Genomic DNA, 22,922 nt, shown 5'->3' with positions numbered 1-22,922 from the left:
GACCTGCCACCACCAATGCTTGGCTGTGTGTCCCAACACTTTGAATATTGTGAGCCTTAGCACTTGACCTTTTCTGCAGAGGGCTTTGTCTAACCTGTAGAAATGGAAAGTCTGAGTTTGCCAAGTCAGAATTGATGACACCCTTGAACGGGGCAGCAGTTAGCAACTCTCTCTTTGATGGTATCAAGATAAAAGCACATCATGTGAACAAAACACTGCAACTCTTGAACTTCGTGAAGCAGCCTTAGCTGCAAACAGTTTATTCTTTAAGAAAAAAAGCAGACAGTAACAAGGACAAAGGTACACCAGCCGCATCATTTGACTCATACAATAAAGAGCCAGCCCCGTCTGCCCTTCCCCCTCCCCAATATAGAAAGCACTTTTACCAGTCGGTCAAGCCCCTAACACAAAACAGCCACAGCATGTCCTAAAGCTCAGGGTGGTACCTTAGTCACATCCATGACCCCCCCCCCAGCCCACCCGCTGACCCCCACCCCCCTTCCTCCCTCCCCCATCAAAAAAGGGCCTGGCAGTTAACATGCAATAAAAAACATTGCGGTACAGAACAGAATCATCGACTGCAAATTCACTTGTGTTGTTTTTTAAAAAGAAAGAAAAAAAATACTGACATAGACCCCCCTCCTTTTAATTGTACACTTATAGAAACAAGTATATGGCATTGGACACCAGCACTGGTGTCTCTCCCATTGATCAGGTAGCAGGTAGATAAGTACCTTGTGTCTTGGTTCCGGTGTCTGTTAGGCAGTCTCTGGGCACACATGGGCACAGTGTCCTTTGGCAGTGGTCCATGAAATACAGGCCTGCTGTTTTGGGATTTGGGAAAGTGACTATTGGAACATATTTGAGTTTGGACCAGCCCTGTATTCAGTACTATAGTTTAGAAGTGACTGTTGGCTAAGATTAGGGGATGCATGCTTCACGCGATCTTGCCCTGTTCGCCATTAAAATGGCGGCAGTTAACTCGTTTAAAGTAAACGGGTTGAACAGTCCGGCTTCTGTTAAAGTAGTGGGTGAGGAACATTACACAAAGACACCGAGTGTTTGTCTGTTCAGAAAGCCAGTTTTAAAATTACGTATCTAATCTGTTTCATGAAAAAAGAAGCTTAATGTCACCAGCGCAGACGAGATCTAATAGAGATGCTCAAAATTATGAGGGTTTTTGATTAGGTGAATGGTGAAAAGTTACTTCCAACTAGTCAATAACTAGACAGAATGAAAGGAGAGGTTGAGAGATTTTTTTTTATAAAGAGTTGTTAGAATACAGAATGCGCAGGCATGATGGGCAGAATGGCCTCCTTCTGTGCTATAAAATTCCACAGTTTGAATGATCCAGCAACTTTTGTTTGCAGTGCACGAGGTGAGCCCTGACATGGCATGAAAGCCTCATTCAAAAGACTCTGATGTAGCAGGATGAGCCACTCTTACTAGTTCTGCTGAGAGTTAGGACTGTGGATCCGACCCATCTTGAATTGACTGTTTAAGGGTGTGCTGGGCCAAAACACGCTGTAAAAAGTACTGAGGAAGGGGTTGATTTAAATGCTTGGAGTGTGTGGACACTCCTTCCTGTGATCGCTAAACGTGTAAGCATTAACCGCGGGGAGAGCAGCTCTGTGCAGGAACCTGCAGGCGGTTCGCAGCTTGACCGAGGCTGCATAGACAAAGGTACTGCCTGGCTGCTGCCAGTACTGCAGGTACCGCTCTCAGTGCAAGCTGCAGCATGAGTGCATTAGGAGTATTAAGAAGGAACAAGAAAATATGCATGAGGGAGGGGGTGGAGTGAGGCGTTTCCTAACACGCCCCTCCCACTCCAATACAGATCAGTAGGTCAGAGTTCAGCTCTTGTTCCGTGCCTGTTTAGCCCATTTCAGTCAGGATGCAGATTGGGACGCTACAATTGGCCTCAGCGCCCTTCGACAAGGGAGGGAGGGGAACAAAAAACAAAATCAGCAGGATTCCCGGTCAGGATCGCTATCCAGTGGCCACGGCTGCAAGGTTCATTTTTGAAATGATAAGTTATTGTCGCAATACAGGGTACAGATTTCTTTTTTCATTTTCCTCTCTTCTGAAGCCGCGGACTTGTTTTGTGTGCAGTTCCATTCACTCCCTCCAGTACTGCACCCAAGTGTCAATTATTTATGCAGGAACTTTGGCAATGATAGTCGGCGGCTGGGGGGCATCACAGTCGAGCCAGATCCTGTCCCCAACCAGTCCACATATGCACTTCCCAGCTGTGGTCACTGGATAGTGATCCCGAGTGGGAATCCTGGCCGATTTGCCCCCTCCACTCGTTCAAGGGCACGGAGGTGGACTGTAGCACCCTTATCACCATCCTCAGTGAAATGGGCTAACCGGGCACAGATCAGGAGCTGAACTCTGACCTTCTGGGGGTGGATGGCTCAGTCATAGTGGCATAGTGGTTAGCACTGTTGCCTCACAGCGCCAGGGACCCGGGTTCAAATCCGGCCTTGGGTGACTGTCTGTGTGGAGTTTGCACATTCTCCCCGTGTTTGCGTGGGTTTTCTCCGGGTGCTCCGGTTTCCTCCCACAGTCCAAAGATGTGTGGGTTAGGTTGATTGGCCATGATAAAAATTGACCCTTAGTGTTAGGGGGGATTAAATACGTGGGGTTACGGGGTTACGGGGATAGGGCTTGGGTGGGATGGCTGTCGGTGTAGGGACCGGGTGCTAGGGTTTGGATGATCAGCCATGATCTCGTTGAATGGCGGAGCAGGCTCGAAGGGCCGAATGGCCTACTCCTGCTCCTATCTTCTATGTTTCTATGACATATTTAAACAGTGTTTAACTTCAAGTCCACTGATCGTGAGAGCAGCGAACTCAATCCGAGAGGCAGCATCCTCAGTAAGTAGGTTGGTGTTTTACAAACTTGCGATAACCTCAGTGGGCAATTGTTAGTTCGGAGTTAGTGATCACTGACCAGTTCAACCATGTTATAAATGATGATCATTAGTTAAGAGTTAGTGACGACTCACCAGTTCAACCATGTTCTAAATGATAACCAGTATAATAGACAGAATAGAATAGGCAATTGAAAAGGATTAAGTAAATGCACACTTTTTCAAACTATTAGAGTAGTTATTGCGATGTGGTGCTTATTTTGATGCTGCAATGCATTTTTATGCATTCAGGCTCTGACCAAATAATCTGTTTTAGAGATGGTGATTGAGGGATAAATATTGGCCAGGACACCGGGGAGAAGTCCCCTGCTCTTCTTTGAAATAGCGCCATAGGATCTTTTAAGTCCACCTGAGGGGGAAGACGGGGCCTCGGTTAAATGTCTCATCTGCAAGATGACACCTCTGACAGTGCAGCACTCCCTCAGTACGGCACTGGGAGCGTCAGCCTAGATTTTGTGCTCAAGTCTCTGGAGTGGGATTTGAACCCGCTACCCGCTGACTCCAAGGCGAGAGTGCTATCCACTGAGCCACGGCTGATAGCCAATTGACAGCCCTCAATGGACGAGAAAATCGGGCGTGGTGCAAGACGGGCAGCCGATTCACTATCACCTCTAACACCCGAGACTAATTACACCCTCCCCCACCCCGAATCTTTTGGAAAAGTTGCAAAATGGCCAGTGGGAGCCGGGAGGTAGAAAGAAAGTAAATGAACCACTTTAAAGTTAGGATTGTACTAGGAAAATAAAGTGTAGAAAAAAATAGATCTAGGGAGGAAAAAAATAATTTAAAAAAATGACAGATACAGAAAAAGGAAAAGGCGAGAATAATGGGCAGCAGGCTGGGCAGAATGAACACAGGTACAATTGGGTATTTTTCATTGAATCCTGACCTTTGAGTATCTTGGTCTGGATCATGGGGGCTGGGATTTGCTAGGATATGTGGAGACCTTGAGGGCTTGAATTATTTATTTAATTAATTAATAGAAAAGAGAAGGCTCCGGTGGCCTAATAAGAGATATTTAAGATTATGAAAGGGTTTGATAGTGTAGATATGGAGAAGAAGTTTCCAATTGTGGAGGGGGGGGGGAGGCATAAATATAAGACAGTCACTAATAAATCCAATAGGGAATTCAGGAGAAACTTCTTTACCCAGAGAGTGGTGAGAATGGTGGAACTCACTACCACAGGGAGTGGTTGAAGCGAATAGTATAGAAACATTTAAGGGGAAGCTAGATAAGCATGAAAGGGAGAAGGGAATAGAAGGATATGCTGATAGGGTTAGAGGAAGTAGGGTGGGAGGAGAGTCGTGTAGAGCATAAACACCGGCATGGACCTGTTGTGCAGAATGGCCTATTTCTGTGCTGTAGCCTCCATGCAATATGGAAAAGCATCTCTTATGCAAATGAACGGGCATGGATGGTGCACAAGTCGTGCCAGACGACTGAAGTGTTTGTTGCCGGTGAGTGCATTTTTACTCCCGTCTCTGGATGACTATTTTCCAAGGGCACACTGAAAAATAAGCTCAGCGATAGGAGATGAATTTGAAAGATTTAAACACTGCTGTGCAACTCATCAATAGTTGCGCTGGATCTGTGTTTGAATTTCATCCTTCCTCGTAATGCTATCTGGGCTGAATAAGTCAACGTAGCACCAGTGTTTGCTTGATACATTGGGGATTACGACTCATTAAGGGGGAAGTGTTGAAACTATAGCTCGGCAAATGTTCTGTGTAAATATTAACTTTCAGACTCCATCCAATGAAATGCCAAGTTATTTACCAAACAGCTTATTGACCCCGCTTCCAATGCCTTTTGTTTAACGACATTCACCCATAGCGGGTTAGGGGCTGGTGAGCCTGTGCTTTTGTAGTGTGTTACATAATAAAAAAATTGTCACTTTTTTTTCCAAAACATTGAATTACACCTGAATACTTACTAAACCTTAAATAGATCCGATTAAAGTATTTGTTTAAATGCACCTTTAAAAAATAGTGGAACATTTAAGTATTCATTTTATTTTTGGCTGAATCTAATTAAACAGTGTTTATTTTTGAGATTTGATTCTGGATTATTGTGGTAAAAAGATTTAATTTTTTTAAGAAATAAAGCTGTTTTCTCCCTCCCCTAAATGCGCTGATTCTTTTCTGTGGCATGATTCCAGGCATCCTCCAGTGCCTCACCAGGGTGATAATTCTTCATGCTGGAACCTAGACAAGTGTTGGTAAGCTATTCGACTACAGGGGGCAACGCGGTCAAGCTGGTCCTGTCCTCAACACCCACCACCCGCCCCCCCCACCCTCACTTTTCATACGTGTACAGTTTCCAGAAAGGGTTACTGCATAGCAATTAGGAACGAGAGCTTTGGCTGATTTTTTTCCCCCTTCTCTCCGTAACCTGGGGATCTGTCAAGTTTAATTGTCGTGGACGCAGCTGAGCTCAGCTAACTCAACGCAGACCAAGAGATGAACCTTAGCCTTTCTGGTCCACATAGTTAGGTAGCCTGCTGCCCTTTACCAACTGAGCCATTGGTGGGGTGGTGGGGGGGGGGAGCACAGCTAAATCTATTTAAACTGCATTAACTGTAGCAAGAGCTTGGGACAAGTAAAAGAATGAGGCTTGATCATATATATTTAAAAAAACATCTCCCATCTTGGTAAAGGCTCCAGTCAAATCTTCAGTCAATACTGACAGGTCAGTGTAGCTTTATTCTGGTGTAGTGTCAGTCAAAATGAATACCCCTGTTTTTAAGTACTAGAAGCAGAAACTACACATTCTATGTCTCGCTCGACAAGAACCAAACTGAGGAAATTGTGTGCAAACCACCAGGACAATATTAACAGAAGAAATTTCAAAGAAATCGTATACCAGAACATAATTTTCTATCAAGGGAATGGGGGGAGGGGGGTGGGGCAGAAAGACAATTTTGAGATCTGACATAATTAGGACATAATTTAAAAGTAAAACTTGTTCAGTCATTATATGCAATTACTCCCATTATTAGATGTAAAACTTGAAAAACTCTACCTACAAAAGCCCCAACAGTCTCAGGGCTTTAAAAATCTACAATTACATTTTCAAATTGGCATTAGTATAGTTAACATAAATGTTTTCTAGTTTGCTTGTTCAACAATGCAAGTAAATTAATTCTTTCATATACTGAGCTACAAAACTGCTCGGGTCATTTCACAAATAAGAGACTTCTGTTAGAGGAATTGTGTTGAAAATTCCCTGATTCATTAAATATCGCTCATTATATTATGCTGACAAACACCTGAAATTACTCTCAATCCCAGTGCATGTATAGAAATAGGAGAGGCGCATTTTATGGAGAACAAAAAAAAATTAAAAATATAAACATACGCTCTAACATTTGACGCCCTCCGGAAGCAGCTGTCGATCGGTGCAAATAAGATTATTTGGATAAAGAATGTCCAAGGCATTAGCAGCTGAGGAGAAATAAAATACACAAAACATAAAAGTTTATCCCTATTTCCATGAGGGAGAGGGGGGAAAAAAAGAAAATTTACAAGTCAGTGTCGAATATTTACACCTTTAAAAGCCAAAAGAATTAGATGGAAATTCAGTGTCTCATAAACAGAAGCCGTTTTGTTCTAGAACGGATGCATCATGGGAATTACAGATCCACATACCAAAAGGCACCACAGCTTCATTAAGACAGACAACCTGACAAAAACAAATGTTAGGATTAATTCCAAAGGGCAAGTTTTCCTTTAAAAAATAATAATCATTTGATGTTTAATCGTACGCAGTGCTAAGGTGACCAGTCAAACAAATGTTCTAGTTCACTTTGTCCTGGAATATATAGAGGTTGTTTGTGGCGGCTACTGCTATGATATTCTCTGACGGATGCCACGCCGTGTGCAGAATCTTCTTACTGAAGTCCAAACTGTCGACACTAATTTCGTCCTTCTTCCTTTTCCCACCCATGCATACTTTGCGAGGTTTGAGGATTGCTCTGGGCTTGCTGTTCTCCCTTGATGCCTCCAGCGTGACATCACGCTTCGTGTTGCGATCGAACATTCTGAAGAAGTTGTTGTAAGAGCCCGTCATGATCACACTGTGAAACAGATGAACACGGATGGGGGGGGGGAAGGGGGTGGAAAGAAAGGAAGGCTTATGTTTATATAACTTCACGTACCCTCAAAAGACACCTCAATGTTCTTCACGCACAGGACCAAGATGAATGACCAGTTAATGTGGGTTCAGGGAGAAATGTTGGTCAGGACATTGGGAGAACTCCCTGGTAAGAGATTTAACTCGTGGCTATGCTTCTTGAGGAGTAAGGCGAGGGGTGGGGGGTAAATGGGGTCAGTGGTGCCTCCAAGATGATGGGATATGGGATACTGGTTGATGGGAGCTCAGAACCAAGTCAACATTCTGTGGTAGACTCTGTAATATGGTCAGTGGTACTCCAGGGTCCGACTGATGACTGACCAGCCAACCTGACTCACCAGTGGAAGCTGGAAGGTGGGGTGGGAAATAGACCATTGCACTAAAAGGTAGTGTGGCTCTCATTGGACAAGCAGCAGGACACTCTGTATTGGTAAGCGGCAAGGTTTTGACTGGTTAAACTCCAGCTGGGCCCCTGTTCACACTCGAGGGTCGCTACCTACCTCTAGCTTTAGGTAAGTGGCTGTAACAACTAAGTGTGCAGGCCACACCAAGCAAGTGGAACCTCAACTCACATGGATTTTTCAGCAGATATGTTGGAGATGGGTTCCATGCATATAAGGCACATCTGGCTCATCAAAAAAAAAAGTGTGAATATTGCACCTGATGTCACCTCTGATAATGCAGCAATCCCTCAGTAGTCAATGGAAATTTAAACAACAGAAGGGATATAAGATGGGTTGTCGATTCTCTATCACCCGTTTTATACTATTGCACCAAGTCCAAATGACTCCACAATGTCTTTAGTTTAAAACTGGCCTTTCTTTCCAATTCCTCCCTCTCCACTCTCATCTAATGAAATTATTTCCATTTTTAAATAAATAATCTACTTCATGTTAGTTTTTTTTTGGTGCAATTTTCTCCCCTCTTATGATCACAGAAATTACAACATCGAAGGATACCATTTAGCCCATCGTTACTGGGTCCTGTGCTAGCTCTTCAACTGGAGCCGCCTATGTGAATCCCATTTCCCTGACCGTTTTGTTTTTAATTCCTACTTTTCAAATACTTATCCAATTCTCTTTTAAATGATGCTATAGTCTGTTCCCTCCTCTTCCATTTGTGGTCAAGCATTACATGTTCTAACTACATGATCTAATAATGCTCAGTGCAAAAGAAAATGTTCTAACTTTTCCCTTCATTCTTCTCGCGATATTCTATGGCCCCTTGTTTGCCAACCAGTGGAAATAATATTTCATATTACACTCTCAAAACCTTTTGTAGTTTTGAAAACCTCAATTAGATTCCCCCACTTAATCTTCTCTGATCTGGTGAAAAAGCCCCAATTTTTCACACCTTTCTTCATTACTATAACCTTTGCTGTACCCTTTCCATGGCTCTAATATCCTTCCCATAATTGGATGCTTGGAGCTGTTCACATCTCTGGCCTAATCAATGTCTTGCACAAATTCATACATCACTTGAGGTGTATAATATTATGAGGGGCCTAGATAGAGTGGATAGGAAGCACCTATTTCCCTTAGCAGAGAGGTCAATAACCAGGGGGGGCATGGATTTAAAGTAATTAGTAGAAGGATTAGAGGGGAGTTGAGGAGAGATTTCTTCACCCAGAGAACGGTGGGGGTCTGGAACTCACTGCCTGAAAGGGTGGTAGAGGCAGAAACCCTCATCGCATTTAAAAAGTACTTGGATATGCACTTGAAGTGCTGTAACCTAAAGGGCTTCGGACCAAGAGCTGGGAAGTGGGATTAGGTTGGATAGCTCTTTATCGGCTGGATCAGACACGATAGGCCAAATGGCCTCCTCCCTTCTGTGCCATAAAATCTATGATTCTGTGATCACTTCCTCGCTTTTGTATTAAATGTACTCAAGTATAAAATGCAGAATCCCATTTGGCGTTTTTAATGGCCTTTTCTAACTACGCCCCTCCCTATCTTTGTGACCTCCTCCAGCCGTACAACCCTCCGAAATCTCTGCGTTCTTCCAATTCTGGCCTTTTGAGCATCCCCGATTTTCAGCGTTCCACCATTGGCGGCTGCCTGGGCCCTAAGCTCTGGAATTCCCTCCCCTAAACCTCTCCGTCTCTCTACCTCTCTAGGTAGAAAAGACATGCCGCTACCCTTATCCCACTAATCTGAGCAACATTTACCCTACTCTTTGCTTTCTGCCCCTTAGCCATTTCTATGTGGCTATATTCCCTTTAATACCATGTAGCTTTTTTTTTTCGTAGCAAGTCTCTTATGTACCATCTTATCAAATGCCTTCTGAAAATCCATATACACAAGATCCGCCAATTTCCCTTTATCTATGCCTTGATAGATTTCCTTAACAAAAGATCTTCCTCTTCTGAAGTTGGATTTTTGACAGGGCATGGTCACTCATATCACAAGTGACCATTCCCTGAGCCTAGACAACGAGTGTTTTTCAGTAGTGGCTGTCACAGCAGAGCCTTATCCTGTCCTCACTAGATGTCCACACACGCTATTGCAGGAGTCACTGATAGCAATCAGGAGCGGCAACCCAGGAGGATCTTCTCCCCTTCCCTTGTGCAGGGGTACTGAGGCGAAGGGTACAGTACGGATGTTGCATCAGGGACCAGCTGCTCTGTAAGGTCCAGTGCCACAATCGACAGCGCGCGTACCCAGAAAGCCATCAGCAGGCCATTCTTGCAGATATTATAGAATTGATTAAATACATCAACACACAGGATGCCAATTTCCAATTTCTTTTACACCGCAGAGATGCAGCTGAAGTAATTGTACTTTGACCTACAGAGGGATCATTTCAGTGACAGCTCCAGTCCAGGTAAGAAAGGGTAAGAAATGCCGACTACTTCACTGGCCTGCAAAGACAGATCGAAAGCATCACCTACCTGTCAGACCCATTCCACACACACTCAAACTTGTCAAAGATGCAGTCGTTTTCATAGAGGGAACACAGCTTACTCCTCAGATATTCATGCACCTGACAAAAGACCAACAGGAAAGAAATAGGATTAAGAATGGCAGGTGCTCCCACGTAACCATGGGCAACAGGGATGACTTGTTCGATGAATAAGTGCTGGAGAACCAGTTGTACTGCCCGTACTCAGATTTTCCCCAGGCCCTGTTCACAATCTAACTTTATTCCCCTCTCGTGAAGGAATCGGCCCCTTGCTAGGTACGGCATCTCAGACCCAATCACATGTGGATTTTGACGGTGAATGTCAGCAGGCTATTTGGCCATGGCCAGCATCATAGGCGAGCCTGATCCTGTCCTTACTCAAAGTGCACACATATACACTTCCAGCAGGAGTTGCTGGGCATTAGTCCGTCGTGGTAACTCTAACCCAAGCTCGCTGAGGTTATTTGTAGTTCCCCAACTGCTAGCTGACTGAGATCAGCTAACTTAGCACGGAGCCGGGATTCAATCTGGAACCTTCTGCCTGTATGGCTCAGCTACTCACTAATCAGGAGAGTCTGCACACCACACCTCTGCAGGCAAACTCTCCAAATATACAATCTTATAAATGATATGGAGTATTGCATAGCCCAGTGACAGACTCTGCTTTAATGTATACTCTTGTGTGTCTGCAAAGCACAATTCTAAGAATTTTTAGGAACAAGAAAAGATAATTTCACTGACAATCCTGTCCCTGTTTGACAGATCTCACCCACATCTATTCATCTTCTCATACCCTTTCATCTCCTCTCCACAAACAAATCTGATTGTCTCCTGAATGCACTTATACTGTCCCCTTCAATGGCCTTCCTTGGAAATTTATTCCACAATTCTATTACCCTTTTTGGATTATACATCCCACATGGCTTTTCTCTTTAATCTCAATTTCCCAATTGTTAACTTGTAGCTCCCGGTACATGAACTCTTAACTCATATGAACTATTGCCAAAGATCAATTCACTTCACGTGATATTAATGAGATAGAGAAGACAAACCCGGAATAAAGCCCTTGAACACACCCGAGCAATAGGACAAGAGGGCACGAGAGACCAGCAGGATAGACACCAGAAAATATTTCTTTACAAGAGTAGTAAACAACTAGAATGAACAAACAACTTGCATTTATATAGCGCCTTTGGCGACCTTAGGACATTAGTCACTGTTGTAATGCAGGAAAAGCGGCATCCAATTTGCACACAGCAAGATCCCACAAACAGCAACGTGATAATGACCAGATTATTTGTTTTTTTTCCCAGTGATGTTGGTTGAGGAATAAATATTGGCCAGGACACCGGGAGAGCTTCCCTGCTCTTCTTTGAATAGTGCCGGGCATCTTTTACGTTCACCTGAGGGGGCAGATGGGGCCTGGGTTTACCCCTCCCTAACAGCACTGTGGGAGTACCTTCACCACACGGACTGCAGTGGCTCAAGAAGGCGGCTCACCACCACCTTCTCAAGGGCTATTAGGGATGCGCAATAAATGCTGGCCACATCCCAGGATAGGCATTTGTTGTCTTCTGCAACAGGAGAGCTATAAAAGGAGATGAAATAGCACAGAATTCTAGCCTTGGCAACATCCTGTAGCCATGAACATAGACCCAAAGGATCATGGAGAAGCAGGACTACTGAGGCTGTAGGGTGGGGGAGGGGAGTGAAGCGAAATGGATCATAACTGGTTTCTGGGTGTATAATGAATATTCTTTCGCAAACCATTTTCAGCTACAAAAATTAGCAAATGTAATTATTTATTCAGTGCCATCCCATTCCAGAGCCTGTACTAGCTGTAGAAACCACTGCCTTCAGGACCCTTATCCACTAGGGCACTGGGCTGAGTGACAAACCTCATTTACCAAGCAAACCCTGCCTAGGGCAAACAAAGATGGCACCCGACCAGCTCAATTCTGGGTTAGATTGAGGTCATGATGTGAAGCATGGCAGCACATACTCCGTGATAAGCAGTTGTTTAAAGAAAGGCAGTGTTGGCCTTGTTAGAGCCTTATAGGATGTTGAGGAGTCGGGCAATGTGAGTCTTGTACACTATCAACAGGCTCAGGCTTTCTGTCATGCATTCGATTGAGAGAGGATGAAGATGTCCCGCAATAATCCCAGGTAAGCCGCATCGACTTTGTGCTCACCAAAAAAGCCAACAAATTTGGAACAAAAGACCTATAGTTATCACCAGTGCTTTACCTGAGGCTAAACCTAAACAGCCTCAATGGGACACAGAACAAGGTGAGACCACAGCCAGGCACAGTAAGGGTGTGTAGAAATAAAAAAAGAACAGAAAATGTCTGAAAGGCACAGTGGATCTGTCAGCCATCTGAAAGACAAAAGAACATTTGGCTGGGGGGGCGGGGGAACTCTTCAATCAGAAGGCAGTTACAGCAGAGAAGGAGGCCACTCACCCCATCATGCCTCTTTGAAAGAGCTCTCCAATTAGTCACACTCACCCGCTCTTTCCCCATAGCCCTGCAAATTTTTCCTTTTCAAGTCTATATCCAATTCCATTTTTGAAAGTTACTATTGAATCTGTTTCCACCGCCCTTCCAGGCATTGCATTCCAGATCGTAACAGTTTGCTGCATAAAAAAAAATTCTCATCTCCTCTCTAGTTCTTTTGTCAATTATCTTAAATCTATGTCCTCTGGTTACCGACCCCTCCTGCCAGTGGAAACAATTCCTCCTTATTTACTCTACCAAAACCCCACAATTGTGAACACCTCCATCTCACCCAAACCTTGGCCTGTGCTGAGAGACACTGCAGTGCATTCCCAGCATTCAATGTAGCTTAATTTTAAATTTCTGTGGGAGATTTATATTGGTCATACACCATACCAAGTGAGGTCATTAACCCTTGAACTTGTTTTAGAAATGGCAAAAGAGAGAATGAGTTCCCCAAATGCATCGACCCTCATATAAGTCACTTCACACTAGCTTGCTAGTCTGCGCTGATAGAAGCCTTGCATCAGCCCGTGATTTTGCGTTAACAGGGATGACTCTATCAGCGATACTGTTTCTATCAGAAATCCTTTTAGTGGGCAACACAGAGCTCCCTTGTGCTGTGAAACGTGGTGATCAGGCACAGACTTGACTCAGCAACTCCTCACATAAAGTGTTCTTAGACACCTTTACAACTGTGGGTTTTTTTAATAACTGATTCCCATCGATAAATGCCCAGATTTTTCCATGTTGTTGGATTGGTAGATCAGAATTTTCCCTGCTCCCATTGGATTGCGAGGTGAGTGCGCGTCGCTGGCGAGATTGTCACACGATGACACAGGCACGCGACGTGTATAATGACGTCACTCGCTTGATGATGCCCGGATCTAACTTTCAGCGCCAAATTTGGGAAGGGAAGCAATTGGAGGCAAGTTATTTGGTGAGATTTCTCACGGGCTGTGTAATAACAGGAAGAAGAACGAAAGTATTGATCCACCCAGTCCTAAGTAACCTCAAAAATACCGGGAAAATTTGGAAATATTGAAAGGAACTTAGTAAAATGGGGAACCCAAGAGTTTTGCTGACAACCACCGACGTATGGAATGGAGCAACTGCTGAGAATTTGCTCCTCAATGAATATGGAATAAAATCTTTCATTGAATTGGACCCCACAGTGCGGAATTACAGGGGCTTTCACCTATTAGTAGGATTGGAGCTGGATCATTAAGCTTCCTGAATTCCAACCTTACATGCTCCAAAGCCTGAACAAATTTCAATGCTTTGGTTTATCCCTTCATCTCTTGTATGTTTGGTGACTATTCAATGATCCATTAAGCTTAACTGTGCCTCATCAGTCTCTTACCTGTTCTCTTGAGGTTTAATGATCTTCAAAATAAGAAACAATTTTCTCCAAATTTACCCTGCTTTTTTTTTTAAAGCTCTAATTTTTTTTCTCGTGGTTTTTGATGCTAAAATTAAAAAATGAAAACCATCTGAACCACCCCCCCCCACCCAATGGATTTTAAATTAGACAATAAAAATTACGATGAAGATCCTGAGATGTTTTCCAATCTCAGCGGTGTTGTCATGGTTACGTGCCGAGTGGATGCCATGTACTTTCCTCAAAGGGAAGGAGAACCCTCCCCATCTTGCTCTCACACACCTCCTATCGAGGGCTTGTAGAGCAGCAGGAGGGTAAAGCCTGTTCTCTTGGCTGGGAGAAGTGTCCATGAGGAATGGAAGGAGGAAAGATGAAAATAAATATTACGGAAATATTAAAAACTGCCCCAAATCCAAATAATGCTCACCCTTCAGCTCCCCCACCCTCGAAATCCTTAATGTGACAAAATCAAGACTCACTGGGGTAATTCTTCCCTCGGTGTGGACTTCAGATGACCAGCTGCAGGCCCCCCCATAGTCTCGGCAGGAGGCCCGATCCATATTGAGGGCTGGGCATCGTTAAGCATTCTGTCGGTGGGCTTGGGGCAGAAGTCGGGCATCCTGCCAGCCCCTGACTGCCACAATATCGGGCGGCCTTCCTCCCGGCCCCACAAAAATAAATAAAACTTATCTTGGGCTCCTCTTCACCTCGATGCCAGCTGATACTGGTCAGAGCAATGAAAATTATAGGATCCCAATGTGCGTCATTGGACCCCAACGTACATCATAGGATCCCAAATTGTATCATCAGACCCCCAATGTGCATATTGAAAGCGAGTACTCTGGCCGCCCGGCTGTAGACCTAGGGAAAGACTGCAGCATCCACAATGACGATGGAAATTCCTCGCCATTTTCAGAGTGCTTCCACGTTCCACCCCGCTTCCGCCGAGTGGGAGGCCTCAAAATCTACCCCACTGTCTCATGCTCAAATTCACTCTTTCCTACAGCCCCAAAACTGTGGAAACCTTTACATCCCCTCAGCCTTCCCTTTCTCCTACAATCTAACCTTACCCCTTTTGCCCCCTTCTTTCCCTCTCCTCCCAAAGGCATTAACTGACTGCTGGGGTAAAGTTCCTTGGGCGCTGGATTTTTGTCCCAAATGGCAATGTTGACCTACGAGCCTAACCAGTGAGCGGTGGCAGGCTGTACAGTCCTGGTTAGCATCACAGCAATTCCTGATCTCACCAGACGCCAACACAGCTCCAGTTCCAACAAAAGTTGATGGATAGTCATCAAAAACAGGGACCATGGCAGATTTCCGACTCCTTATCTCAGGGGGTACCATGGCCAATTGTTGCATTTTACCAGCACGCCAGCGGAAATCAGTTAACTCAGTACAGTGTGGTGAAGCTGGAACCTTCCTGGCCTGCAAGGCTCAGTGGGCAGCACTCTCGCCGCTGAGTCAGAAGGTTGTGGGATCAAGTCCCGCTCCACAGATTTTAACACATAATGCACGCTGACACTTCCGTGCAGTACTGAGCAAGCATTGCTCTGCACAGTTGGAGGTGCCGTTTTTCGGATGAGACGTTAAACCGAGGCCCCGTCCCTGGTAGATGTAAAAGATCCCATGGCACTATTTTGAGAGTTCTCCCTGGTGTTCTGGCCAATATTTATCCCTCAACTAACATCACTAAAAACAGATTATCTGGTCATGTGGGAGCTTGCTGTGCACAAATTGGCTGCCACGTTTCCTACATTACAACAGTGACTACACTTCAAAAAGTACTTTGCTGGCTGTGAAGCACTTTGGGATGTCCTGAGGTTGTGAAAGGTGCTGCAGAAATGCAAGTCTTCTTTTGTACCTCCGCCTCCGGTGGAGCGTCCACAGAATTCTAAAGCCCAAGCTTGACATCATCTAACTCTACTTGTTAATTTATCTGCTTTTCTCTCCCATTTACTCCAATGCTAGTAGTGCCTGGCACTAGGATCCTGGGCCCCCTCTTCCAGATGAAAATGAGTTAGCAAAGGGCCTTGATTCAAAAACACAGGGAAGTGGGCTGGAGGAGGAATGAGCACGAGGACACAGCACTGGAGCAGAAAGAGGAGTTTTCAGAGAAGGTTCGTCCATTGTGGTAATGATAACACTAAAAGACAAGAACGGCAGTGATGGGGGGAGAGAGAGAGAGAGAGAGAGAGAGGTTGCCAATCACAAGACAATCTAGCTTTACTATCATGAAGCATTATAAATTTACAGTACTGACATAATAGCTTCTCAGTGTCTTCAGTCAAACTTATCATGAGCCTTAGATTCCTTCCGAAACCATTGTCTACACTGTTGTATTAAACAGAAACTTCTGATGGCAGATATTAAGTTATAAAGCTCATTTCAATATTGTGGTCTACTGAATGCCCCAGAATCTTTTCTCTCATGGCTTATGATTTTGACTGTACAACCTCTGTCAAATTATTATCTACTCCCACCCATCTGGAATTCTTGCCCTACCAACCATCAATGCAAAAGCACCAGCTTCCCCTTTTACCAAACTCCATTCGACAAGTACCTGATATGTTTCTATTGGTCTGTTCTCCATGTTTAAGTCCCAGACTTTGACGGTGAGGTAATCCCTTGTCATCATATACCGCCCACTGTGGCTGAACTTCACGTCTGATATTGAGGAGATGATCTCAGAGAAGAACGACCGGTTGCTGGGGTCCTCTGGCTCTTCAAAGACTGAAGATCGACGCGGCCAGAAGGAGAGAAGTAAAATGTACAAGTTAGCAGCGCTTCATTCAGAACATTCTATGAACTATCGAAAAGAACATAGGAACATTAAAAATGATAAAAGCAGCAGAAATCTCAAAAACTAGAAACTGTCCTTTCACCTCTGGGATGGGAGTTCATGTCCAAACCAAACTAATGCTGAATGAAATGAGTTGAGTTATTCTCAACTCAAACTCATAGATGGTGTTGGGCTACAGCACAAAATGGCTACAATTCAGGATAAATTTGGCAATCATAGAGAAGCCACAAAGGCAGTTTGTGTAAAGTGGGGGGAGAAACCCACACTGTGTTCAATGGTGCTCTTCTGAAATTGGGATTTTCACACATTTCTACTACTCTTTAACAGACCATCCCTATTTTTAAGATTGTGCTCCCTTGTTCTTTATTTCCCCCACCAGAGGAAATAGTTTCGCTGTATCTACCCTTTGAACACTTTGATCAGATCACCCCTTGGTCTTCTAAACTCAAGGGAATACAAGCCAAGTTTATGTAACCTGTCTTTATAATGTAACTCTCTATCATTCTGGCGAATCTGCGCTGCGCCCACTCCAAGGCCAATATATCCTTCCTGAGGTGTGGTTCCCAAAACTTTTTTTTACTCGTTCATGGGATGTGGGCGTTGCTGGCAAGGCCAGCATTTATTGCCCGTCCCTAATTGCCCTCGAGAAGGTGGTGGTGAGCCACCTTCTTGAACCGCTGCAGTCCATGTGGTGACGGTACTCCCACAATGCTGTTAGGGAGGGAGTTCCAGGATTTTGACCCAGCAACGATGAAGGAATGGTGATATATTTCCAAGTCAGGATGGTGTGTGACTTGGAGGAGAACTTGGAGGTGATAGCATCCCCATGTGCCTGCTGATCTTGTCTTTCTAGGTGGCAGAGGTCGTGGGTTTGGGAGGTTTCTGCTGAAGAAGCTTTGGCGAACTGAATGCAGTACTCCAAGTGGGGTCTAACCAAGGCATCTCCTTGTCTTTCCTCAGTGTGCTGACCACCCACTAAGCCCAGAGGCAGAGTGTTTTGAGTGTCAGATCCAACCACAACTGCCATTGACTGTACCTTTTTTACAAACAGGCCTAGTCATGTTTTACTTTTAGACCCTTAGCCACTGTTTTTTCCTGTATTTTCCTTTTCCAAATTACCTCTCTTTAAGTCTCCCTTAGGCCCCAAATCAGTCACTACCCAAGGTGGGGTAGACAATCTAGCTGTAGGCCCCTGCTAAAGCCTTGGTTGAGCTGGGTAAATAATGTGCACAAAAAACATCTAGTGGAAGAGAAAAGATGGTTTATTGCTCACTAAAGAAAATAGCCACCAGCCTCTTTTCAAAATATCAGTCCGCCCCACCCCATAGCTTTTAATTGAAATAATTTATAATTAACAATTCTTAGACATCTTTATTCTGATTAATAATTCTATCAAGGCTTTAGTAGCTTCATTTGAATTAAAAGTAGTGACATTTTAATATGTTCACAATATGCTGGAAATTAAAAAAAATAAACATTGCTTTAATTATACAATAGCTGGCACAAAAACTTAACATATTACAACAATTTGCATTTATATAGTAATGCGGAGGTTGGGGATGGCATTAAACAGGAAATTAGAGATGCATGCAATAAGGGCACAGCAGTTATCATGGGTGACTTTAATCTACATATAGATTGGGCTAACCAAATTAGCAACAATACTGTGGAAGAGGAATTCCTGGAGTGAATACGGGACGGTTTCCTGGACGAATATGTCAAGGAACCAACTAGAGATCAGGCCATCTTAGACTGGGTATTATGTAATGAGAAAGGAATAATTAGCAATCTTGTTGTGCAAGGCCCCTTGGGGCGGAGCGATCATAATGTGATCGAATTCTTCATTAAGATGGAGAGTGAAGTATTTGACTCAGAGACTAGGGTCCTGAATTTAAATAAAGGAAACTACGATGGTATGAGGCGCGAGTTGGGTAGGATTAATTGGGAAATGTTACTCAAAGGGTTGACGGTGGATAGGCAATGCAAACATTTAAAGATCGCATGGATGAACTACAGAATTTGTTCATCCCTGTTTGGCATAAAAATAAAACAAAAAAGGTGAATCAACCGTGGCTAAGAAGGGAAATTAGGGATAGCATAAGATCCAAGGAGAGGACATATAAATTGGCCAGAAAATGCAGCAAACCTGAGGATTGGGAGCAGTTTAGGATTCAACAAAGGAGGACAAAGGGATTAATTAAGAGGGGGAAAATAGAGTATGAGAGTAAGCTTGCAGGGAACATAAAAACTGACTGTAAAAGCTTCTATGGATATGTGAAGAGAAAAAGATTAGTGAAGTCAAGCGTAGGTCCCTTGCAGTCAGAATCAGGGGAATTTATAATGGGGAACAAAGAAATGGCAGACCAATTAAATACATACTTTGGTTCTGTCTTCAAGAGGTGAGGTGAGAGTGACTGCCCTTGACATCAAGGCAGCATTTGATTGAGTGTGGCATCAAGGAGCCCTAGCAAAACTCCGGTAAGAGCAAGGGAGGTGGTTTGTGCATTTACACTAACAATGCCTGGTGCACTAACACGAACATAATCGATAGATCATGTTCGGCTGATTTGGAATTCCTCATGGTAAGGTGCAGACCCTTCTACCTGCCTCGGGAAATCACGGCTGTTATCATCACTGCGGTCTACATACCACCACACGCTAATGCCAAACTAGCACTGAAGGACCTCTACAGGGCCATCAGCGAACAACAAACTGCGCACCCAGACGGAGCTTTTATCGTCGTGGGGGACTTCAATCACATAAACCTAAAATCTGTACTACCGAAATTCCACCAGAATGTTTCCTGCCCCACAAGAGGGGAGAACACACTGGATCAAGTCAACACAAGCATTGTAGATGCTTATAAGGCCATTCCCTGCCCCCACCTTGGGAAGTCTGACCACCTCTCCCTGTTTCTAGCCCCGGCATACAAACCGCTCATCAAAAGAGTGAGAACATCAGTGAGATCAGTGAAAGTATGGCCAGAGGGGGCAGCCTCGGAGCTTCAGGATTGCTTCGAACGCACTGATTGGGGCATGTTTGCCCATAATGACATCGAGGAATACGCATCCACAGTGCTATTCTACATTAACAGTTGCGTCGAGGTCGTCATGACCCATAAAAATATCAGGACATACCCCAACCAGAAACCCTGGATGAACGGAGAGGTCCGCTCGCTGTTGAAAGCACGCGACGCAGCATTTAAATCTGGCGACGCGGCGGCTTACAGTGCAGCTAGGACCAACCTAAAAAAGGGTATCAGGACTGCCAAAAGGAAACAGACACTGCGGATAGAGGATCATTTCCACAACAACTCGGACCCCCGGCGCATGTGGCAAGGCATCCAGTCCATCACTGACTACAAGAGTAAAAACACCAGCCCCCCGGTTAGCGATGCCTCCCTTCCGGAGGAGCTTAACAACTTCTACGCTCGCTTTGACAGGGACAACAGGGAGCTGGCTACCAAAGCCTTGCCACCCCCGGAAGACCAGGTGCTCACTCTGTCGACCTCCGACATAAGGGGTGTTCTACGCGGAGTGAACACACGAAAGGCTGCTGGATCTGATAGCATCCCTGGACGGGTACTCAAGGAATGTGCTGATCAGTTGGCTGATGTCTTCACCGCCATCTTCAATCTGTCATTGGCCCAGGTAGTAGTCCCTACATGCTTCAAGACCGCTACCATTATTCCTGTGCCAAAGCAAACGGTTGTGACGTGCCTGAACGACTATCGACCTGCCGCACTCACACCCATCATAATGAAGTGTTTCGAGAGACTGGGCCTGGCTCACATCAAAGCCAGTGTTCCCGCCTCTCTTGACCAACACCAGTTTGCCTATTGTGCAAACAGATCAACGGAGGATGCAATCACAACTGCTCTACACTCTGCACTGAATCACTTAGATGGTAAAGAGACCTACATCAGAATGCTGTTCATAGACTACAGCTCAGCATTCAACACTATCGCCCCCAACAAGCTGGCCACCAAACTCCACACTCTTGGCCTGAACACTTCCCTCTGCAACTGGACCCTGGACTTCCTAACAAACAGACCCCAGTCTGTCAAATTAGGTAACCACACCTCCCCCCCCCGACCCTGAACACGGGGACCCAAGGATGTGTGCTGAGCCCCCTCCTCTACTCCCTCTTCATCCACGACTGTGTGGCTGTTCATGGTTCCAACACCATCATCAAGTTTGCGGATGATACCACGGTAGTAGGCCAGATCACCAACAACGATGAGTCAGCCTACAGGGAGGAGGTCCAGCATCTCGTGAAGTGGTGCGCCGATAACAACCTGGCCCTTAACATCAAGAAAACCAAAGAAATCATTGTGGACTTCAGGAAGTCTAAAGGCGGAAGTCACCCCCCCATCCACATCCATGGGGCTGTGGTGGAAAGGGTGGACAGCTTTAAGTTCCTCGGAGTCCACATCACGGAAGACCTCTCCTGGTCCCTCAATACCTCCTCTCTGGTGAAGAAGGCCCAGCAGCGCCTATATTTCCTAAGGAGGCTGAAGGGATGTAACCTGTCACCCCTGATCCTCTCTAACTTTTACCGCTGCACAATAGAGAGCATCCTGAGGAACTGTATCACAGTATGGTATGGCAGCTGTAGCTACTATGATCGGAAAGCCCTACAGCGGGTAGTCAAAACTGCCCAACGCATTACCGGCACCCGGCTACCGACCATAGAGCACATATACCAGAAACGCTGTTTACGGAGGTCACGGACCATCATCAAAGACCCTACCCACCCCAGCCACAGTCTGTTCACCCTCCTGCCATCTGGGAGACGCTACAGATGCATTCGCACCCGAACGACCAGATTTAGGAACAGCTTCTTTCCCAGGGCTGTCATCCTACTGAACTCCACAAATAAACACTAAAGCCTGCACATCTGCCAATGCACTTTATTATGGTTATGTTTATGTTAATGTATTACAAGCCAAATGAATGTTGAATGTTTAAATGTCTTAATCTAAATGTACACTCTCGGGAGCCGCAAGCCTACATTTCGTTGTACTGCACTTGTGCACTAACAATGACAATAAAGTTGATTATGATTATGATTATGAAGTCAATGGGAATCAAGGGGAAAACTCTCCATTGGTTGGAATCATACCTAGCACAAAGGAAGTTGGCTGTGGTTGTTGGAGGTCATTCATCTCAATCACATGACATCACTGCATGAGTTCCTCAGGGCAGTGTCCTAGGCCCAACCATCTTCAGCTGTTTCATCAATAACCTTCCCTCCATCATAAGGTCAGAAGTGGGGATGTTCGCTGATGATTGCACACTGTTCAGCACCATTTGAGACTCGTCAGATACTGACGCAGTCCGTGTCCATATGCAGCAAGACCTGGACAACATTCAGACTTGGGCTGACAAGTGGCAAGTAACATTCGCACCACACAAGTGCCAGGCAATGACCATCTCCAACAAGCGAGACTCTAACCATCTCCCCATGACATTCAATGGCATTACCATCGCTGAATCCCCCACTATCAACATCCTGGGGGTTACCATTGATCAGAAACTGAACTGGACCAGCCATATAAATACTGTGGCTACAAGAGCAGGCCAGAGGCTGGGAATTCTGTGGCGAGTGTCTCACCTCCTGACTCCCCAAAGCCTTTCCACCATCTACAAGGCACAAGTCAGGAGTGTGATAGAATACTCTCCACTTGCCTGGATGAGTGCAGCTCCAACAACACTCAAGAAGCTCGACACCATTCAGGATAAAGCAACCCGCTTGATTGGCACTCCATCCACCACCTTCAACATTCACTCCCTCCACCACTGGCGCACTGTGGCTGCAGTGTGTACCATCTACAAGATGCACTGCAGCAACTCGCCAAAGCTCCTTCAACAGCACCTTCCAAACCCGCGACCTCTACCACTTAGAAAGACAAGGGCAGCAGACGCATGGGAACATCACCACCTACAAGTTCCTCTCCAAGCCACACACCATCCTGACTTGGACCTGTATCGCCGTTCCTTCACTGTCGCTGGGCCAAAATCCTGGAACTCCCTTCCTAACAGCATTGTGGGTGTACCTACACCATATGGACTGCAGCGGTTCAAGAAGGCGGCTCACCACCATCTTCTCAAGGGCAATTAGGGATGGACACTAAATGCAGGCCTAGCCAGCAACGCCCACATCCCATCAATGAATAAAAAAAACAAAGGACACAAATAACCTCCCAGGGGTGTCGGGGAACATAGGGTCTAATGAGAGGGAGGAACTGATAGAAATCAGTATTTGTAGGGAAATGG

At 45.1% G+C, this 22,922-nt stretch overlaps 1 protein-coding gene across 5 annotated transcripts in view; it reads right to left on the bottom strand.

The window, feature by feature from the left end:
• Positions 1-230: 230 nt before the first annotated feature.
• The window catches only part of LOC147113769 (serine/threonine-protein phosphatase 2A 55 kDa regulatory subunit B beta isoform), a 688,656-nt gene continuing 665,964 nt past the window's right edge, over positions 231-22,922 (bottom strand). For all 5 annotated transcript variants that reach the window (XM_085995085.1, XM_085995087.1, XM_085995086.1 and 2 more), the window contains 3 exons: positions 16,405-16,574; positions 9,958-10,049; positions 231-7,011 (listed from right to left, as the gene is read on the bottom strand). In XM_085995085.1, coding sequence (XP_085851211.1) covers positions 6,732-7,011; positions 9,958-10,049; positions 16,405-16,574 — 542 coding nt within the window. In that variant the 3' untranslated portion in view covers positions 231-6,731. The remainder of the gene's footprint in view (positions 7,012-9,957; positions 10,050-16,404; positions 16,575-22,922) is intronic.

The sequence above is a fragment of the Somniosus microcephalus genome, chromosome 8 (assembly GCF_052327205.1).
Source record: "Somniosus microcephalus isolate GS21.2 chromosome 8, FLI_Smic_1.0, whole genome shotgun sequence".
NCBI lineage: Eukaryota > Metazoa > Chordata > Chondrichthyes > Squaliformes > Somniosidae > Somniosus > Somniosus microcephalus.
The sequence above is the reverse complement of the archived record's forward strand: the minus strand, read 5'-3'. Positions and strand labels throughout refer to the sequence as shown.